This window comes from Anopheles funestus, chromosome 2RL, assembly GCF_943734845.2.
Source record: "Anopheles funestus chromosome 2RL, idAnoFuneDA-416_04, whole genome shotgun sequence".
Taxonomy (NCBI): Eukaryota; Metazoa; Arthropoda; class Insecta; order Diptera; family Culicidae; genus Anopheles; species Anopheles funestus.
In genome coordinates this window covers 74,068,619-74,087,775 of record NC_064598.1, presented here as the reverse complement: position 1 = coordinate 74,087,775, position 19,157 = coordinate 74,068,619, and the positions used below count along the sequence as shown (strand labels likewise).

The window sequence follows — 19,157 nt, the reverse complement described above, 5'->3', positions numbered from 1 at the left end:
CGGTAGTTTCTGGGTGCTTGTCTGTGAATCGGTAGGCTTATCAAAAATCGGTAGGAATACAGATAAATCGGTAGTTCTGGTCACACTGGTGGCTGCAAAAACTTTTGGATCAGAAAATGCATCGAAACCGCAAATCGACCACTCCAAAATCGCATCTCTCAACAAGTACTCGAACTGCTTGTTGGGAATTTTACGCAAATTTTCCAACTGGGTTAAATTAAAGGTTGACATTTAGATGACAGCTATTAGAAAAAAATATCAACCGAAATGACAACAAACGGCCACCAATCAATTTCTACCACGACCGCAGCTGTTCCTCTTTTCATACTAGTCTTGCGGGTTAAATAAGATAACGATAGCGTTTAGAACGAACCACCGTAGCCCGCCGTGTGTAAAGGATGTTGGTATTCTTCATTTACACACTAGTCGCCACATTCTGGACCGTTGAAGGACATGATTTGAAGGGGTTCGATGATTCGGTGCTGTTCAATCTTGTGTGGCACAACAGCGAGGACGTAATCGTATGTAAACACTGCAAACACCACCGACGATAATTGCTAATTCTGTGATTCTTCCCTCAGATTGAAGCTCCAGGCTCGGAACACTTCTACGTAACGTCAGCCAACAAGGAAAAGTATTTGTGTGTGATTCCGCCAATTACGTCTAAAGAAAGTGACGGGGATGTAGAGTACAATGGGCCCAGCCCGCTAGAGCTGCTTGAACCACTGTTCGTTTCGACGACCTGTTCCTATCGCATCGAAAGCTACTGGTCGTACGAGGTGTGTCACGGCAGTTACATCAAGCAGTATCATGAGGAGCGCCACGAGAAGACGAGCAAGCTGCAGGAATATTTCCTTGGTCGATGGGATCAGCAGAAGACGGACGCAATAAAAGCTAAATATGCGCAAGCGGAAGCCGATAAGGAGCAGATGAAGTATAAAAAGATCGAAGGGTTTAATCTGCCGTATCTCGAGCTGGAGATGGATTCGGGTACGATTTGCGATCTGAACGGTGAGCCACGTGTTACGAAAGTTCTGTACGTGTGTTACCGGTTCGGGAAGAATGAGGTGTACTCGCTGAAGGAAACGTCCACCTGCAACTATGAGGTGATCATACTGACGGCAGCCCTTTGTACGCACCCGAAGTACAAACCGCAGGACACGGAAGAAAACAAAATTAGCTGCAGTCCGTTCGGTGAATCGCCCCGCAAACCGAAAGCAATACTGCAGCAGGAGGTGGACAAGTTGCGCCAAAAGTATCAGCAACTGTCGGTATGTCGAAAGGCTTTGGAAAGGATGTTTGGCTCGCTATCATTACGTGTTTGTTTGTTGGCTGTTCATATTCGCTTGCTTTCGTTCGTTTTCATTTCTTCATTCATTCCTTCCATTACGATCTGCTGTTGCACCTTCTTTATCGCTTGCGTTTATCTTTTGTACGTATTCTTTCGTTTTTTCCCTCTTTCGTCCTATTTTTCCCTATAGGTCACTATAAGCGAAGTGTTAGGATATGAAATGCCTGAAATGAGCGAGGTTGGTTCTCGTTTTGATTGTTTGCACCACGCCAGTAGTGAACCACTGCGGTTCGAACGAATGGTTTAGTGCTTGCTTTATGCAGTGAGCAGTTTATTGCAAGCTATTATACATGAGTTTCGCGATTTTTCATTTATCTATCTCTGTATCACTGTATTGTATCCCAATTCAGGATGGTTCCATTCGCGGTGATCCAATGCGTAAAGATGCAACGTTCAATTTTGACTGGAAAGCAATGGAAGATGAAACAGGCGAGAGTGAAGGAGAAACGCCAGTGTCATCGATGACCAGACGACCGAAGAAGTCGAAAGAGCTTACCTCGCTGCTGGAATTCCTCGATGGAGCATACTGCTTACCGGGAGTGAGTGATGAATCAGTGATGTTTTATTTCATTCTAAATGATTCTAATCCATATTTATCACCAAAAATCGCCAGGGTTCCGGTTGGTGGAAGTTTGAGCTGTGCTTTGGAAAACACGTCCGGCAGTACCATAAAGATACCTCTATCTATCTGGGATACTTTAATGTAGAGAAGCATCGCGAATGGTTAGAGAAGAATCCTGTCGCACGGTACAAGCGTAAACTCGAGAACCAAATCAGTCACTTCTACACCGGTGGTGACGTTTGTGACAAAACGAACCAACCGCGGCACGTGGAGGTTAAGCTCAAGTGTACCGAACAGTCCGGTAGCTCGGATGTGATCGCACTGTACCTGCTGGAACCGCGTCCGTGCGAGTACGTGCTGAACGTGGAATCTTCGAAGATTTGTGATATTTTACCGCTCGCTTCGGATGATATGCTGCTGCCGGAAAATTTGCGGCAACTCGAGGAAGAAACGCAACTCGTAGTGGACAGTGCTACTAATGTAAATAATTGATTTAATCACTAAACAGTAAATAATGTACCGATAGGAGATTAGTTACTGTACTCTAAGACCGGTGTCTTCGCTTCGGTGCTTATTTTAACCGACAGTTGTGTAAATAGTTGATCCCAGGTCCACGGTTCGTCCGGCTCTTCGATGTCTTCCTCGTTTTCGAGACATTCGGTCAGAATGGAGATGTCTATTTCGTCCAGATTACCGAGCGCTGAAGCTTTGCCACTTGCAAATATGTCCGAGCTGAGGTTTTTGTACGTCGTTACACTGCAATCGAAAGAACCGAAAAGTGATTAACGGGGCGAATGTGTCGAATATCGACGTTACGCACGTTGGCAGATTTGGACTTTCATTGTACAGCAAGCTTTCGTGAATATCGTCCGCATCCGGCAACACGGGAATATCATCGACGGGATTATAGTCGACCGTTGTGCTGGTATCGTCCATCGAAACTATATTGCTGTTGCTGAATCGTTCCCTAAAAAGAAAACAGCCTTGCAATCCAGTTAAAAATACGCCTTCGCTTCTCCACTATCTCGACTACTCACATCTCTAAAATGTTGGAGAACTTGCGCGCATTTCTGCAAATGGGGAACACAGCATCGAGAAAGAGAGAAACACACAGACGTTGCGCATTAAGTACATACTAATCGGTCACGGTTGGGCTGTGCAGCGTTTGATCAATAATCTACATTAACTGTACAACTTACTTCCCGTGGCCGGAGCTGGCACCACTCGTTAGCGTTGACAATGAACGACCGATGGATGTTTCCTCAAGCCAGCTGTCCGTTTTTACCTTCGCCGGAGTACCCGTAGCAGCAGCAGCAGCAGCAGTGGTGGTGGATGGAGAACCTTTTTCCTGCATGGTTGATTGTATGTTTTTCCTGTCTCCCTCTATGGGCAACACACACGGCTCATTAATTACTATTACCAGTGACGCGGTTGGTTTTGGAAAAAAAACGGGGGTTTAATTTATTATTTATGTACACGATTTGGTGTGAAGATATGCGCGATGTACGTGTTTTGTTTACGTCGTCAAGGAAACTGCTCGATCATATTCGCACCATGTTTCATCCTGTGGTCAAGAGCGCAAAGAATTCAGAAAAATATGTTTTTGGTCGAAAGGGCCAAAAGAGCGGAAAGAGAGCAAGCTGCATGCAAACCTGCACAGAGAGCGGCGTGCAATGTGCGTTGCATACACAACGGCGCAAACGCTTAGAATTGGTAACGCTTGAAAATTCAAATAATTACTTTTTACGACGGTTGGTACAGTTTAACACTAGAACTACCGGACCAGTCATTTTGACTGGAACGCTTCATTTTCATCACATAATTTTTTAGGGTTAAACAATTCTAAGGTAGTTCAAACATGAGTTTCACATATATATTCTATAGTACGATCTGCAATAAACAATAAAATATACTCCAACTCTTCGAAATTGTTTAAAAATTAACCACAAACGAAAAACGCTTAAAACGCTTGGTAGTTCTAGTGTTAATTATTTTGGTTTGTATTGCAAATTCTTCGAATTTAGAAATTATTTATCATTTTTTACATTATTTTATATTGAATGAGGTTGTATTATTATAAACCTCAACTTATTGAGCTTCAACCTTCGTCCTTTCAACAAGAACTCAATTGTTTGTTTCCAATTGTATAAATTGTGCGAAAATGGGTATTAAGAATATAATAATACATGTTACAAATACTTGACCAATTTATTGTCTTTACATGGCACAAAATTAATTCCAAGCGCTTTCTGAACTCAACACATTTCTCCTTACTTTTGTGGAACAAATTTCGATAGTTTCGTCGACAATTAGCACTATATGGTAGCTATTTACACAATCAATCTACTCTAATCTTCACACTACATGATTGAATGACTACGTAGGGCCAAAATGTTTCGTCGTAAAAACAGCGGATAGAAATTTGATAATGAAAATAATGAATGTTAATTGGCTGTGACCATGAAGCTGTGGCTGATACGTATTGAAAAACAGGAAGGTCCCACAATGCTTTTGATTTGCGCGACTGTGAACAATGTTGGGCAAGGAATGATTAAGATGTCACATATTCTGAAACAGGCCTCATTTTACCGTTTGTGATGTCTGTTATAATTTTAAGCACATGTTGATATGAAATCGCAATAATGAATGATCACGTTTATATTACCACTGAGACCTATAATAATGTCTTAACAGTCGCGTAGTGGGTCAGTATATTCGAGTTGTTGTCGACAAAACAACAAGGCTGTAAATCCTCTTTAATTGCACAATTAAATTAATTATTTTTATGTTGGCAAATTTGTGTTATTCATTTGTTATAAAGTTTCCTTAATGACCGCTAAACGATATATGGCAGTCATGGCATAGTGGATCGCTTTGCAATAAAATAAGAGAATAAGTCAGACAAGGCTTTTGAGCTGAAATGGTAAAGTGGGATGCACTAGAATGTGTTGAAGTAAATATGAAATTTTGATCTCTACAACTTACTGTACTAATCGGGGCTTGATCCTCAAGCGAAATATACTTAAAGACTTACTGAGGAAGGATGATCAGACGCATTGTAGTACTTTGTGAATGTTTATATTTTTTGGTAAAAATTCTGCTTTTTGATTTATTGAACAAAATTTTCTATTGATCGCTAATATTAAGATCGCGAAAAAAAAAATTAAATAAAAACCAAACGTCCATTCTTGCGCTCGTTCACATACCACTGTGTGCCGTTACTTAGCTAGACACCGGGGGTAAGTCTTCAACGTCGTGCTCGTTTTGCGTTCATTATCGTTTATCGTTTGATGCTGTTCGAATCGGATTTTAAGCGCGCGATCGCGAAACGTACTCGTTTCCATTTCATTGGCCTCTCTTATCCTGCAATTCGTCCACACGCGACTTGAGCAGTGTTTTCGGTGTTAGATTATTTGTTACGATCGATCGGTTCTTCCCCAAAAGCCACTAGTTTGCCTCAACGTTTGAGGAATATTTAGTGGAGGTGGTTTTTCATTCTCTTTTTCGGGTATTTTGCGACATCAAATTTATGACATTCCATTCCGTGCTCGTTTGTCTCCAACTGGCTGATCCGACGAACTCCAGCGGTGTACAAAGTGAAGGAGTTACCGTTTCTCTTTACGGTGCCTTTTCGTCTTTTCGTCCTGACGTAAAACCCCTTCGCAACAAGTAGGAGCGCAGTGTGAAGTGCGTGCCGTGCCGGTGGTTTTGCTATGTTCGAGTGATTGGCATTTTTTTGTTGTTGCCGTTTTCGTGAGCCGCGTGTTGCGATGTTGGGATTTTGGGTATCGTGCTGTGGGTCGTGTTTTGCGTGTTTTGTATATCGCTAGCAAGCGGGTATTAGGGGGAGTTGAATTTGGGTGCCAACCCCCGAGATCTTGCATACAGTGCGCGACCTCCAGTCCCGTCCATCGAAACAGGTTGAAATTGAAGTGGAAAGGAGTGAAACGTGCCGTCCGCAAGGGACGTAACCGAATGCCATTGTTCAAATAGGTCACTGTCCAACGATGTGTTTGCTCATGCATAACCGATGGTGATGCTGCGATCGACGGCAGCAAATTTATACGCCTTTATCCATCGAGCCAGCGAATTGTTAGTATCAAAACCAAAATCAAAAGTTAACTCCGGTGCGCATCGGGTCGAAAATGGTCCACAACGGAAACGGCTTGTTTTGCCCGCTAGAACATTCCTCCAGTGCATCGCGATCGGATCAATGTGTGTGCGATCATCAGATTAGGTGTTCCGGGGTGGTGGTGGTGGTGCAAGTGTTCAAAGCCCCGAGAGAGCTAGTTAAATATTCACTTGAGCATCAAATCGCGTCGTTAATGTAGCGGCACGTCCCACCCGTGTTAGAGAGTGACAGTGTGCTGTTGTAAACCCTTGTCTGGATACTGCAACCCTTTCGAAGATCGGGATCGTTTCGTTTCCAACGTTCTTCAAAAACCTTCATGTGAGATTTATCACTCACAGCTCACCAAATACTATGACTTGATCATTTTTACTGCTGAATTATCTACCATTTACAGCAACGTTAACGTGAGGTTGATTTTTTTCTTCGTAAATTAAACATCCACTTTTTCTGTATGTGCCATTGAATGCATTCGACAAACAGTCAGTCGCCACATCACTTGAAAAGTACACTCAAGATGTACGGTGGCTCTTCATTCGCCCCCCGGGGGCAATTCGAGACACTTCTGCGGGGAGTTTTTTTTGTTCTGGCAACTTACTCAAGTGCATGTTGAATAATTGATTTTTTGTTTACTTCTAAACATTTTTCTTCTATGCATGCTGTAAGGGAAATAAGCGCGTGGAGGAGGAATCAGGATGACACGGATTAGATTTAATTTAGATCCCGCCGTCAAACGATCACCGTACGCGACTTGGTTATAGCAGGGTTGTCAAAGATAGTCCGTCACAGGTTTAGTGGACACATGAGGTATTATCTTTTCAAAAGTAATAAAGAAAACTAAAAAAAGAACAATAATACAGAATAATACATTATGAAGAAGCTTTTCGGTGGATAGAATGAAAGGTGCAATTGTATTCAATAATGTCTCATAGTCAAAATTTTTGGCTAAAGTCTGAAACACGACCGGCTAAAGTCTGAAACACGACCCCCCCACTCACGGTCACTCATCTGCGTGTCAATTTTTCGTACAGGGTGGTTCGGAGACTATGCAATTTGGCCTGAATTTGATTTTTTTTACAATTACTATTAAATTGTAAGGAGGTTTTCGTATAGTGAAAAGTGATTTATTCATCGAGGAACCAAGTTCCATACGCTGTTTGTGAAACCGTAAAATTTTCCTCATTTTTGGCCCAACTTTGCCCCATAGCTCCGCCGGTATCCAAGATATCGCCAAACTTTCTTCTGGCCATGGCTAGATGACACTTGTGGCTACATTTCGTCTATGCACCACTAATCGCTACCATGTCTGTGGCCGGAGCTATTCGCGAAAGCTCCAACGGATCGCCAATCTTTGACCTGTGGTCGATAGATGGCACCAATTGCTACATTTTCTTCTTCGACGGCCATGCCCTCAGGTGTCTGTGTCTCGAAACATAATTAAAAAACACGCAACCGATTTTGAACCACCCTGCACGAAAAAAAGTCACTCAAATGAGTGCCCGTGAGTGGGGGGGGGGTCGTGTTTCAGATTTTAGCCAATAAGATTACCAAGGACTTTCTCAAAGGAGAATATCTACCTAAATATCCGATTTTATATAACTTGATCGTATAAATATTTTCTAAATTTTCAGATGGTTTCTCTTATCTGAACAAAAGATCCAAATCTTTTCCAGACGAATCCAAATCCAGACGAAGCTTTACGCGAAAGAAGCTTTTTAAACATACTTTGACACCTCTGTATTAGTTTGAATATGGGAACTGTTACGAATATATTAAGAGACAATCGTAAGGCAAGGTGTAATAAATTTAAATTGATCTGTATACTTCAAATACCGCCTCCATCCACATGTTTTGTTGCCATTCGGTTCAACAACATGCTCTAATCAAACAGTATCAATGCATTGAATGGAATGAGTAACTGAATCATTCGGTTACATTGATGCGAGCTAGAAGGACGGCATAAAAACATCCACATTCGTCAGGTGTTTGTGCTGTGCGAACAAACAAAATCCTTCATTGATCCATCCACTCATGATCGTTTTTGCCAGTCGAAGCAGACAAAGTTAGTGCGAAGTGGAATGTTCCTGTTCGGGATGGCAGGTTACGCGTGTTATCAGCAATTGAACTGAAGTGAATTTAGCTCCAACAAATGCTAGCCTATGGAGGAGAGCCTCAAACGCAAAGGTGGTTATACAAAGACGAATTACGAATGCAGTCGTCTTATTGTTGTCCACCGAATGCATCGTGAGGAGCGGGAATTTTATGGATTATGCCTTGAAAACCGGTTGATTTGCTGTATAAGTCTAAGGGATTCCCGAAACACATCACATGAAACGTATAGGATCAGTTGTGATACTTACAATGAGGAGATTAAGAGGCAGGCATTAAATAGTTTTTTTTAATGTACGCAGATTACTGTTGCGAGTTTCTTGTAATTGTAATTAGAAGGTGTTTTAATTATTTTTTGAGCTTCACTATATCTTTCTATACTATCTCGTAATTTGTTGAGAAGTACGATCGCTACGATCGTTCTTAAGATAAAAAAGAAATAGTTTGTTCCTTGGTTTAACACAAAAAAACTAAAATACTATGATTATTTTTATAATTTTATATACAACACTACTGTATCGTATTATAGTTTAGAAAACTTCAGTGATTTTAAATCAAAACTAATACTTTTTGGAAACTCACAAAGCATAAAGGCATGCACTCGTTGTAGAGACGTTGCACATGGTCAGTGTTTTTTTTGTTTCATATCAACACGAACACACTCGATCGTTCTGGAGACCTCCAAGCATAGCCCGATCCGCCAGTCATGCAGTTGAAGCTAGTTGGTCAAGACGCTTGCTAAAAACAACCTTCATCTATCCGTCCATCGACGTCTTCTCGCAGATCGACCGTTTCCTAAAAACTGGTTTCTCTACTCGGGACGGGGAATCGTCCTCCCGGACAGATCACCTTCATCCATCCATCCATCAGGTGTCTGAGTGTGTTTCTTGTTTGCTTGCGCGCGCCTGCAACTCTAGTGATACGTGAAATCAGCATAACGATCCAATTGTATCGTGAAAATATATAAATGCATCTCGCGATTTGCAGCAATCTATTGGGGCGGTTTTTGTAAGCTTGCCACGACTAGTGCCGGTTGACATGTGCAGCAGTTGGGTTGGCATGACGGATGATGCCCTGATGCGCTTGTTGCACGTGCAACCTATGATTAGTATTTATCACTAATGAACGTGCAGAGAAAGGAGGCCTCATAAGATGAGGCAATGCGGCATGGTTTCTCTCTTTGCTGGAGAGTTGGCGTGTTAAAGTTGTGATCGAGTGTGTACAAAAATTGATAATGGTTCCACTAGCGTGTTTCTTGAGCTAAAGCTGCAAAGTGTAGTGCACATATGTATGACCAGCAGTTGTTGTATTCGAGTCCATATGAATGTAGTGCAAAACCGTGTCCAAAATGAGAGCCGACGCCGGTCTCAAGTGTTCGTGGTTTTTGTTTTGTTTATTGTCGAAGGCAAAGAGTTGCAAAGAATGCCTGAAGGTTAATATGAAATGATCTGTTTTTTATCAGTGTAGTGCAAGGCAGCTTTTCGTCTGGTACGTAACAAAGTGTGGAGAGTGAGTTTTGAGGTGAAGTGCATCAGTGTTACAGATTGTCTGCAAGATCACGTAACCATCAACCGGCTGTCAACATTCAAGGAAGAAACTTGAACGAGTTTTTAGTAAAAGCTAGTTAAAATGGCAGCAGTGGAAATGGTTCACATCGAAACTCCACCGTAAGTGCTAAAAATTAAATGTGATATTTCATTTCAAATTCTATGTATGACACAAAATGGGAGAGCTATTCAACTGTAATCGTATTCAGCTGATTATAAAGAGAGCATGATGCAATGTAATTAATTAATTCGGTTTTATAGGCGAAAATCAAACGAACGAAAACAGACGATATGTGATCAAATATTCAAAACTTATAACAGGTTCTTCTGTGACGTGTTTTGGAAATTGTCTACGTCTACAATATGTGAAGGGAACACCCCTCCTATTACCCCTATTACGTGGAGCGGAAAGTGGGATTGAAACACTGAATGATTTTTTTGTCGTTTATTATGGTTGTTTTTTCGAAGATTTCAAGGCGCCATGATTAGCATTATTACCGAAATGGTCATCGTGTCCAATGGTTGTCATCATACAGGTTGACTGTTTCGCCTAACGAAGAAGAGTCAGCTCGTAAACTTTATGATTGAAGTTTAGCTTTGAAAAGCGATAAAGAAGCCAAAGAACAATTTATTACTTTATTCGTTTTTTACCGTTTTAGAATAATTACCGATCCAGAATTGTCCGATAAGTGCGAATCCACAGTTCTTTGGACACAGTACGGAACTTTATGCGTTATGTTGTGTAATGCAAATAGTCTACATTTAGGCGCGATGGCAATACGCATGTAAAAAAGCTGTACTGAGAGCTTTACGGGTTTTCAAAGCTTCGTGTATGAAAGAACAGAGAAACTAAAATCATACATTATTTAATTTATTTTATAAATATTACAACAATATAGCTAACTGTAATTAACCAGTTTTAAAGTAAACAATTATCGATCACCTACAAAAAGTTTGCACTCTCACTGCATTTTATAAAAATGTGATAATCCAAAATAATTGCTTCTATTTCAAACATTGGGTAGTATTTCAACTTAATTAAGATTAATTTAAATTTATCCAAACCTTTATTTAAGTTCTAATCTAGTGTAAATACCAACAGTAAGAAAGTAGGTAAAATCTAATGAAACAGATAAGTAAAACGTGCTGTTCATTGAAAAGGAACGGTCAGAATCTATTGTTTTGCTTAGGGCAAGAAAACAACGTAAAATCAAACAACTTTAAAAACTGTAAATAACAAAAAATAGTAAAGAACTCCAAACTTGAATTCAAATTAAATGTCCGCTTCGCTCCATCCGTTTATTAAGGGTAATTGGCTTCTTCAATCTCCAACCACCGTTCGGGTTGGGAACCGTCAGTGAATTGACATTTGGATGAATGAACATTTTATTGCACTTCCAACAAAATAGGAAACGTGAGCCAGTGGTAGGCAAACCGGTACCTTTTTTCATTTTCATAGCACCCAAACATGTTTTTAAACGGTTATACTTCACAACTTTGTAGATAATTAATTAAAATAAATTGTATTATTAAATGTGAGTGAAACGTGAATAGAAATAGATTAGTTCAATTTAATTAAATTGCGTAGTGTTTAGGCATTTGCGTTGCCATACCCTGCATTGGTACATTCCCGAGAGTATTCATTTAGCTCACGTTTCTTCATCGCTACAATTCATTCATCCGCCGTTGCGTGAGGACGTGCTTGCGCGAGAGCTCTATCTTGAAGCGTTGAAATTGACGTATAGAGAAAAAAGAAAAAATATATTACGGTGAGAATTTCCATAGCCAAACCACCTGGGCCAGGGTTTTTTTTATTCCCATTAAATGTTGCCTCAGTGCCGCTAATTGCAAATACGCTGCATATGACGACAGTGCAATCGGAGTGCTAGTGAAGAAAGCAAATTTAATTGAGGTTTTTTTTTCTCCGTGTCTCTGTTGTCGCGTGCAGTTTCAGTGTAAACAACGGAAGTTCCGTGCAAAGGGCGAGTGCAGCGCAGACTAGCAGGGAGCGTTTTTGGGCCAGGATAGCGAAGGGTTCTTCCCCAGCGGTGGTGCGATTGTGTAATTTTGCTCGGTGACCCCAAAAGCAGGCGTGCGCTGCTGTGGATTGTTGTTTTCTTTAGTGCAATACGCAAGTGCTCCAAACGTCATCCCGGTCGTGTCTCGTGGTTTGGAGATTGTTTTGATCCGTTTGCAGTGGTCGCGTTAGGTCCACTATCATTACTACCGCGACAACCCCGGACAAAGAACGACCGAAGGTATGTAAGAATGTTGTTTCCTAATCGTTTCCCACTCTCCCGGTGTTCCAGCTCCATTCGAGAGTCTTTTATGTTTTGTTTGAAGTACAAATAGCTGAAAGTGATTAGCTCGTAACAGTACTAGTACTACTAATCGGTAGATAAAATCGGCCCTAGCCGATGGTGGAAAGAGTGTCCTAACACTAGACGTACCGCGGCTTATCCCTCTATTGGTAGCTAATAAACAGCGATATCGAACGCCCGTAGCGTTCTAGAACCCGCAGTAGGCATTGATTATTGATTTTCCCTCACTCATCACACCGTTTTCAAGCGTTGTTTCGTAATTTTCACTCACTTCACGTTTTCCCACCGGGCAAATATGGGCAAATGGGAAAATGAAAACAATTTTCTCATTCTATCACCTTTTTCATTCGCTTGTTTGTCATCCTACCGCCGCGACGTGTTGTATAAGAAAACGTTTTTTGTGCTTTCTGTGTTAGTTATAAGCGCGTATATCCGTTCTTTAATGTGAATAGTGCGTTCTTAGTATAGTAGAGTCTGTTAGTTTGGTGGTTTTTAGTTTTTGTTGCACACGTTGGTAGACACGTCAGGTAGACACGGCGGTGCCAAATCTGTGTCATAACGCATAACGGTCCTGTTTTGATAGTGCACGAGCGAGGTGCATTTAATCATCCGTACACACGCACACATCAGCAAACAGCACACCAACACTTGTACAAAACCATCAAATATACTGTCGGCGCCATGACGCGCTGGGTTTTCCAATTTCCCTTACAAATGCTCTATAGTGACAGAGAGTTTGATGCTTCCTTCTGGCCTGCTGTTACCAACTTTCCCTATTTACCATGCTTTTCCCGCAACCGAACCGAAAGCTAAATGACAGGTGGGAATGCATAGGCGCACGGGCACCTTTTTTCGGACACAACTGTCAGATGTGTATCCTTTTTGGGCCGAGAGAAAACAGGACCCCTCTGCACGTTGAGGAGAGAAAGCGTCTGGTTGCCGTTGAGAGCGAGCGAAAAAGCGTACGCTGTACACTGCTGGCCAGTGGAAAATGAGCAAGAGTGTAGATCCGCTTTTTTATACCCCCTTAATATCCTGTCAGTTTTGTGTGGAGCTGCAAACGTCAGTATCCTTTCGCCAGTCTTGAGTACGGAAACGGGTAGAAAGCGTTACACAACGATCGGAAAATTCACGGACCCTGACTCTGGAAGACACTGGTGTTCCGTTCCTTAACCAAAAAAAAACCGTCTCCAGCTCCAGGTTCCGTGCCCGATCAGAGCGAATTGTTCGGGGGATAAGCAAAGTTCTTTTATTATCGCGTGTGAATCGACGCAGTGCGTTAGTGAAAGGATTTTCATCTAGTAGCCTGCGAAGCGGAAAATCTCCCGCAATCCAAAAAGCTCTGTTCGATTGTTCGATTGTTGTCGCCCCGTTTCTCCAACAAAACAAGGTAATTATGAACGTTTATCTATTTTATAAGCATTTTTAAAACGCGTAGAAATTTGGTCATGTATGTGTGTGTATATTTCATATCAATTGTTGTAAAACGAAAGATTTCCTGCTCGGTGCATCAGTGCTGGAAACGGTTCATCATACAAGTTGGATAACCAGGATTCTCCATCTCGGAGTGAAATGGGTGTGTGAGGTGGGGTGGAATGCGAGGGAAGAGGAAAAGGCAACGTACGATACATTTATGCAGCGTGTCGCGAGAACACCAACGTCATCGGGAATGTTTTCCAAGTCTGCAAAATGTTACATAAGCGAATCGTTGTCCCCAGTTGGTGCTACCACCAACATTTGGGGGATTCGTCATTGCACAGGAAAAATGGAAAAGTTTGTACAAACGCACACTTGCATATACACATACATACACACACTGGAAAAACACGCACACACTCACAAGCATACAGCAAAACGTATATTTGCTCATGGCCTGCTGCTGCTGCTGTCAGTTGGCAATCGCCGTAAAGGAATTTTCTCTTGCTGGATCCAAATGTGGGGGTTTTTCTCTTGCCGAGCATGCGAGAGTTGATATCCTTTCCGGCTATCGTGAGCATGAGAGTGATGGCAAAGGAAAAGTGTGAGAGGATGAAAAAATAGCCCCCTATTTCACCACCACAAATGAAATTAACGAACCATCAAACCGAAAAGTGTGTGAGGTGAGATGTTTTTGTGTGGAGGGTTGTTTTCCGGAAGCGATGCAGGCTACCCGACACTGAAAAGCGAATGACAATCAGACAGCGGTGGAATTCTCTCGTGCGAAAAGCCGTACTCCATCGCAGTGAGCTTTTCAATGGCGGTGACGATCCGTTGCCATGTATCCGTTTTGACATCTGGACACGCTTGTTATGGCTCAAGACAGGTGACTTGACGTAACGTAGGTAAGAACGTCTTCGCATCTAGCTGCTAAATGGTGTGGTGTGCTACTACCACCATGGGGCAAGTGCGCACAAGAGTAACCGGCGTACACGTACGTGGGGGAGCTCATTTGAATGTCACCTCCTCCGTCATCGGGCAGTCCAGTCGGATGGAACCGACCCGGAGGTGGTTTTTGTCCTTTGCTTACATAACATCGCACCTCAGTTCGCAATCAGTTCAAAAGCGTAGCAATTTAAGAAGCAGCTTGGTTTCGTGCCCAGTTCGCGCTTGGTTGCCCTTTCTATATTCTATTTGTTTCATTTTTCTCCCTTAATCCTCCAATGCATCGATTGCGCCCGGTGGCACGGAGTGACGTAACTTACCCCTTTTTGCACTGGTTGTAGCAAAAAGACGGAGACTTTACTTGTGGAGAGGTGTTCCCGCGCCACAGAGCAGTGCTAATATTTACACTTCAATTTAAGCTCCCTTATCGAAGCACAAAATGTGCCTTCCTGGACAATTGCCAGGCTCGTATGTACGCGTGTACTTGGCCGGAACTGGAGTGGTCAGTTAGTGGACCGAAGGTTTTTTTCCTTTCCCTTAATCATACTAGACTCTGCAACAGTTATGTTGAAGCAATTTGGTCTATTATTTGAACTATATCAGCCGAATGAATGGTTCCACCGAAAAACCCCAGGCCTGATTGTTTTATCGATTGCTCTAGATGGGAAGTTGTTGGAAAGTATGGCCGTAGTATGGCATGCGGCATGCAAATAGCTTCAACTTATGATTGCATGTCATGGAACTGACTGTTTCCTGTTTGAACTGTTCAATTTTAAATCAAATTTTATGCCTAGTACGAGGTAAAACAAACAGCGACATAATCAGAACAGGCGGAAGCAAAAAGTCAATTCGAAGGATCCGACAAAATTAGAAGTTTAAAGCCACTAAAGACTTATTGCTGTAGACACTTTGACATATTTTATTTTTTATGTCTCCTTTTTTGCCATTACTTACAATATACTGAACTTATTAGACATATTCTACAATATTTATTGCTCTAGAGAGCCAGTCGAGATGAGATCCAACCCATTACCTTCGGTGTATTGAACCAAATGTCGATGTGTGAGATCACTCAGAAATACCCTACGGGTAATATTATTTTCAAGTGGAGAAAACTTTTCCCTGCTCTTTTGTATAAGTTATATCATCAACTTAGGTCATATCATCAACTCTTTAAATCAAATATAACTAAAAATACAACGCAAGAGTCATAAAATGAACTAGTTTAATTTATTTCATTTATTAATAGGAGCAAAGCCTCAGTTAGACGTACGGAAATTGGCGCCGTTTCTGACATGTGAACAATCTTTACGGCTTTACCCAAAAACTTGGGTATTTAAGTGTACTCCAATTACAATGTTGATAAAATACACGTATATAAAAATCAATTAGGTGAGAAAACAGCATTGCGGGATGTTGCTAAACTCACATTTAATTAGTAAAACCCAAAGAGCAAAACCATATCGAAAGTCATGGTAGCAGCAGTAACTCTGCTTTTTTTACCATTTCAGTTCTGAGATTCGATTAGTACAGACGATTACACCATGAAATGGAGTGAAGCAGATATTTCATACGCACTTCATCTCATCCCCAAATGTACTTTCTGGTCCATGCTACCAGAAAAGCTTGTAGCACTTTTGCTCGTCATTGCCCATCGTTCGGCTACCACAGATCGTCCTTGGAATCCTTCAAATCCTTGGAAAAGGCTCCATGTTTTACCGGGTCTATTGTTCTTAGCGCACCCGCCTCCACCGTCCCCCCAAAAAGGGATGGGAGGTCACATTTTTCTTCCCGTGTTTCAACAAGGTAGCATAATTGTATTCGTGAGCATTGTTATTAATTGGCCGTTGGCATTGTGGATGGTTAATTAGGCATGCTAGGGCAGGACACTCTTCAGAAACTCCCTCCTGTGTATCCTGCCTCCCTATTTGCCACGGGAAGAAGAGAAAAGCAAGTGGCCATTTGGAACACCGCAAAAGAAACGGAACCTCCTCGACATATTGTATAAAACTCACATTTAGCAGCCGATTGTTTCGAGGTTTCGAGGGTTTTCGAGCTAGCGGCGCTTCGAACTTTTAGTTACGTAAGCGCGAATGAATGGAAAAACAAAAAAATATATATATACCGAAATGGATGTGCTTTCGGAAGAAATAAAATCCATCAACACGACGAACGCTAAAGAAACGGAGCAACAGAAGTTCGCTCCGATCGACCTTCACCTTGGTGTGTCTTGAAAGACCTGAAAGCAGGCCCTGTTCGAGCGCTTTTGCGGTTTGTATTGGCTATGCTGATTGAATTGGAGAACATGAATCCGGTGGCAGCTAGGCGTGCACATGTCCAAACCATGGCTGCAGCAATACCGTGAAGGTGCCATAAAAAAAGAGCAAATAACAAATCGAAAGAATGGCGACATTCGGACACTTTCGAGTCATGTTGTGTTCCCTTTGTTTGTTGACAGGGTGGTGTCATTAGTATTCATCGCCAAAGATGCGTGTTTGGCATCGGATGTAACATCGGTGGACATTTCCGCTCCGATTGCGGTTCAAGTCAGGTCGTGCCGGGTGTAGTAAAAACCCACGAAATGCTGAAGCTCTTGAAATGTCGTCTATTTTCAGATGGTTGAAACCGGTTTCAGATGGTTCCTAAGAACAGGATCTACGAGCAGCGTGGTAAAGGCATTTTTTGGTGGTAACATTGTACGATCGCATTGGCATGCGGATGTACTGCAGCTTTGGAGCTGCTGTCATATTGTTTTGTATATTTTCCTTGTTTTATGCGTCTTATTTATGTAATATAATCAATTTAGCAAGGTCGCGGGTATCTATTTTTCTAATCCATCAAACATTGAACAAGAACTCACTGTTCAGTGCACTAACAAAGGAAGGAGAAAGAAATAATAAACACAATTTTATCTAGTGCGCCACGTGACACTCACTGTTGTGCGATGTAGCCACAGCTTGACGTACATTAATGGCCGCAAATGGTTGGGTATATCGGCTGCACTTTAGTGCAGTCGTTAGTAACGCTGCACTACAACCTGCCACAACGCAAATAGGTCGCCGCCGTGTACGCGTACCGCGCTCGGATGTATGCGTGACAGTGGTGGTCCGCTGTTGGATTAGGTTTGGAAAACGTTAATGTACATTATTGATCGAGGGCAACATCGCTAAAGCGGGCCGAGAGACGCGTGTGATCGATGCCAGCCTTTCGATACGTGTGAAAATGAAACGATGCTCGTACATATGGTGAAGCTTTATTTGAACTTTCCCACCACCACTGAGTGTGTGGGGTGTAGGTAAGGCAGGGCAGGTATGAACGAGTTGGATATGAATAAATGAGTAAATGCTGTGGTCGAGCATGAACCCTTTGTTCTCCAAAAATACATTCCACCACGAAATGAAACCTGCTCATGTATGGGTATAAAATATAAAAAACGAATTCTTTATTCGCACACCACCACATTCTAGGCGGGAAGATTCACCAACTTTATCCTAAGCTGGGACGGAGAAAATCCAACGTTACGAAAATTTCATCCCAAAATCCAGTTGGGTTTTTTCTCCGCTTTCAGTTCCTAAGCGGCTTATGCGATGAAAGGAAGCGTTGTCGCGTGACCGAAGAAACCGACTACCGATCGATTGTTGCCCCCAAAAGGAAGCCCTGGGAATGTTTCCGCCGGGCAAGGTTGATGTAAAGTTATGGCAATGAACGACGAGTAATTCACACCAGAAGAGCGCGCAACATAGAATAGACCGCTGTGTGGGGTTTCGTTGAAAGTTCTTCTAACAAATCACCAACCCGGGGGGAGCCGGTGCGTTTAGGAACATTGTGAAAATGTATTGTCTTTGGCAAGAATTTTGCGGAAACTTTATTCCACAACGCGAGCCAAGCAAACTGGGGCCAGTCACTGTATTTTGCGAGGTTTGGCAAAATTATCTCACTTTCCACATTCCAGTTACGGAAGTTCTTGATTCATTTTTAAGAGAACGAGAAGAGAAATGGGGTGGCGAGCGTTTCTAACTATTTCTCTGCTCATGGCAGAATGAAGTATGGTTGGGAAGGTTTCATCAACGCCGATTGAATGAATTCTTACTTAATGTCGGATCTCGTGTCGGTACGCCAACATTGCGAGGTATTACCCAAATGTCGTCGACATTGGTGACAACTTTCGGGATTCGCCAAATTTAGACCGAATGGATGCGGGTATGAAAATTTCCCAACGGGCTGGTTTTGGGAGATTAAAAATTAAAACCTCTCGGTCATGCTGAGGCCATTCCTGGATGTATGTCAAAAAGCAAGCTTAGGAATCGTCATGGAGGGTCATTAGATTTCCCGCTTGTGATGACTGCTTGTGACATTGTGCTCTGGGACGTATGGGAATGAACTGGACGTATGGCACATAAGGACCAATTAATGAAGATGGCCGATGTCATCAACACGTCAGCAAAGGACTGTTCTGAGTACTCCCGTTTGGGGTTTATCTTGACCAACATGTCGTACCTCGATGTCATAAGCAGGATTGGATCGTTGTTGAGGTGAAATGAGATGAACGTTGTACGTTCAGAAAGGGTCCTGAATTGGTGTAGGATAATTTCGTAACATTACCGTTTGACAGAGTCGACAAGAAGGATAGAAAGGAAACAGTTTTATTCAAATCAAAGTGATATAAATGACAATTCAATAGCGCTTCCGTGTTCGTTTTCAACGTAGCGGTTGCATCTCCAAGGACAGGAAAATATCTTCATTTTGTCTGTCATATTGAATATCATTCATCGAGTCG

At 42.1% G+C, this 19,157-nt stretch overlaps 3 protein-coding genes across 17 annotated transcripts in view; 2 read left to right on the top strand and 1 right to left on the bottom strand.

Moving 5' to 3' along the window:
* Window positions 1–255: 255 nt before the first annotated feature.
* LOC125766598 (endoplasmic reticulum lectin 1) lies at window positions 256–2,461 on the top strand. 2 transcript variants are annotated; one of them, XM_049432781.1, is made up of 5 exons: window positions 257–521; window positions 582–1,271; window positions 1,482–1,529; window positions 1,702–1,890; window positions 1,965–2,461. In XM_049432781.1, exons 1-5 carry the CDS (start codon window positions 399–401, stop codon window positions 2,403–2,405), a joined length of 1,491 nt encoding a protein of 496 aa, XP_049288738.1. In that variant the 5' UTR covers window positions 257–398; the 3' UTR covers window positions 2,406–2,461. The 2 variants fall into 2 exon arrangements, with proteins under 2 accessions (XP_049288739.1, XP_049288738.1); XM_049432782.1 differs by lacking the exon at window positions 1,482–1,529 and having other exon boundaries at window positions 256–521.
* LOC125766616 (intraflagellar transport protein 43 homolog) lies at window positions 2,379–3,462 on the bottom strand. Its single transcript, XM_049432810.1, has 4 exons — window positions 3,113–3,462; window positions 2,951–2,983; window positions 2,734–2,880; window positions 2,379–2,669 (listed from the first exon to the last, which is right to left on the bottom strand). The coding sequence occupies exons 1-4, from the start codon at window positions 3,265–3,267 to the stop codon at window positions 2,444–2,446; spliced, it is 561 nt and encodes a 186-aa protein (XP_049288767.1). The 5' UTR covers window positions 3,268–3,462; the 3' UTR covers window positions 2,379–2,443.
* A 1,728-nt stretch (window positions 3,463–5,190) lies between these two features.
* The window catches only part of LOC125766594 (protein NDRG3), a 42,722-nt gene continuing 28,755 nt past the window's right edge, over window positions 5,191–19,157 (top strand). For 9 of the 14 annotated variants that reach the window (XM_049432772.1, XM_049432766.1, XM_049432765.1 and 6 more), the window contains exons 1-2: window positions 11,344–11,467; window positions 11,647–11,956. Coding sequence is in view for 2 of the 14 variants with exons in the window: in XM_049432768.1 (XP_049288725.1) it covers window positions 9,781–9,818 (38 nt within the window). In the remaining 12 variants the exon portion in view is untranslated. The other 5 variants (XM_049432768.1, XM_049432770.1, XM_049432778.1 and 2 more) reach the window with 5 other exon arrangements.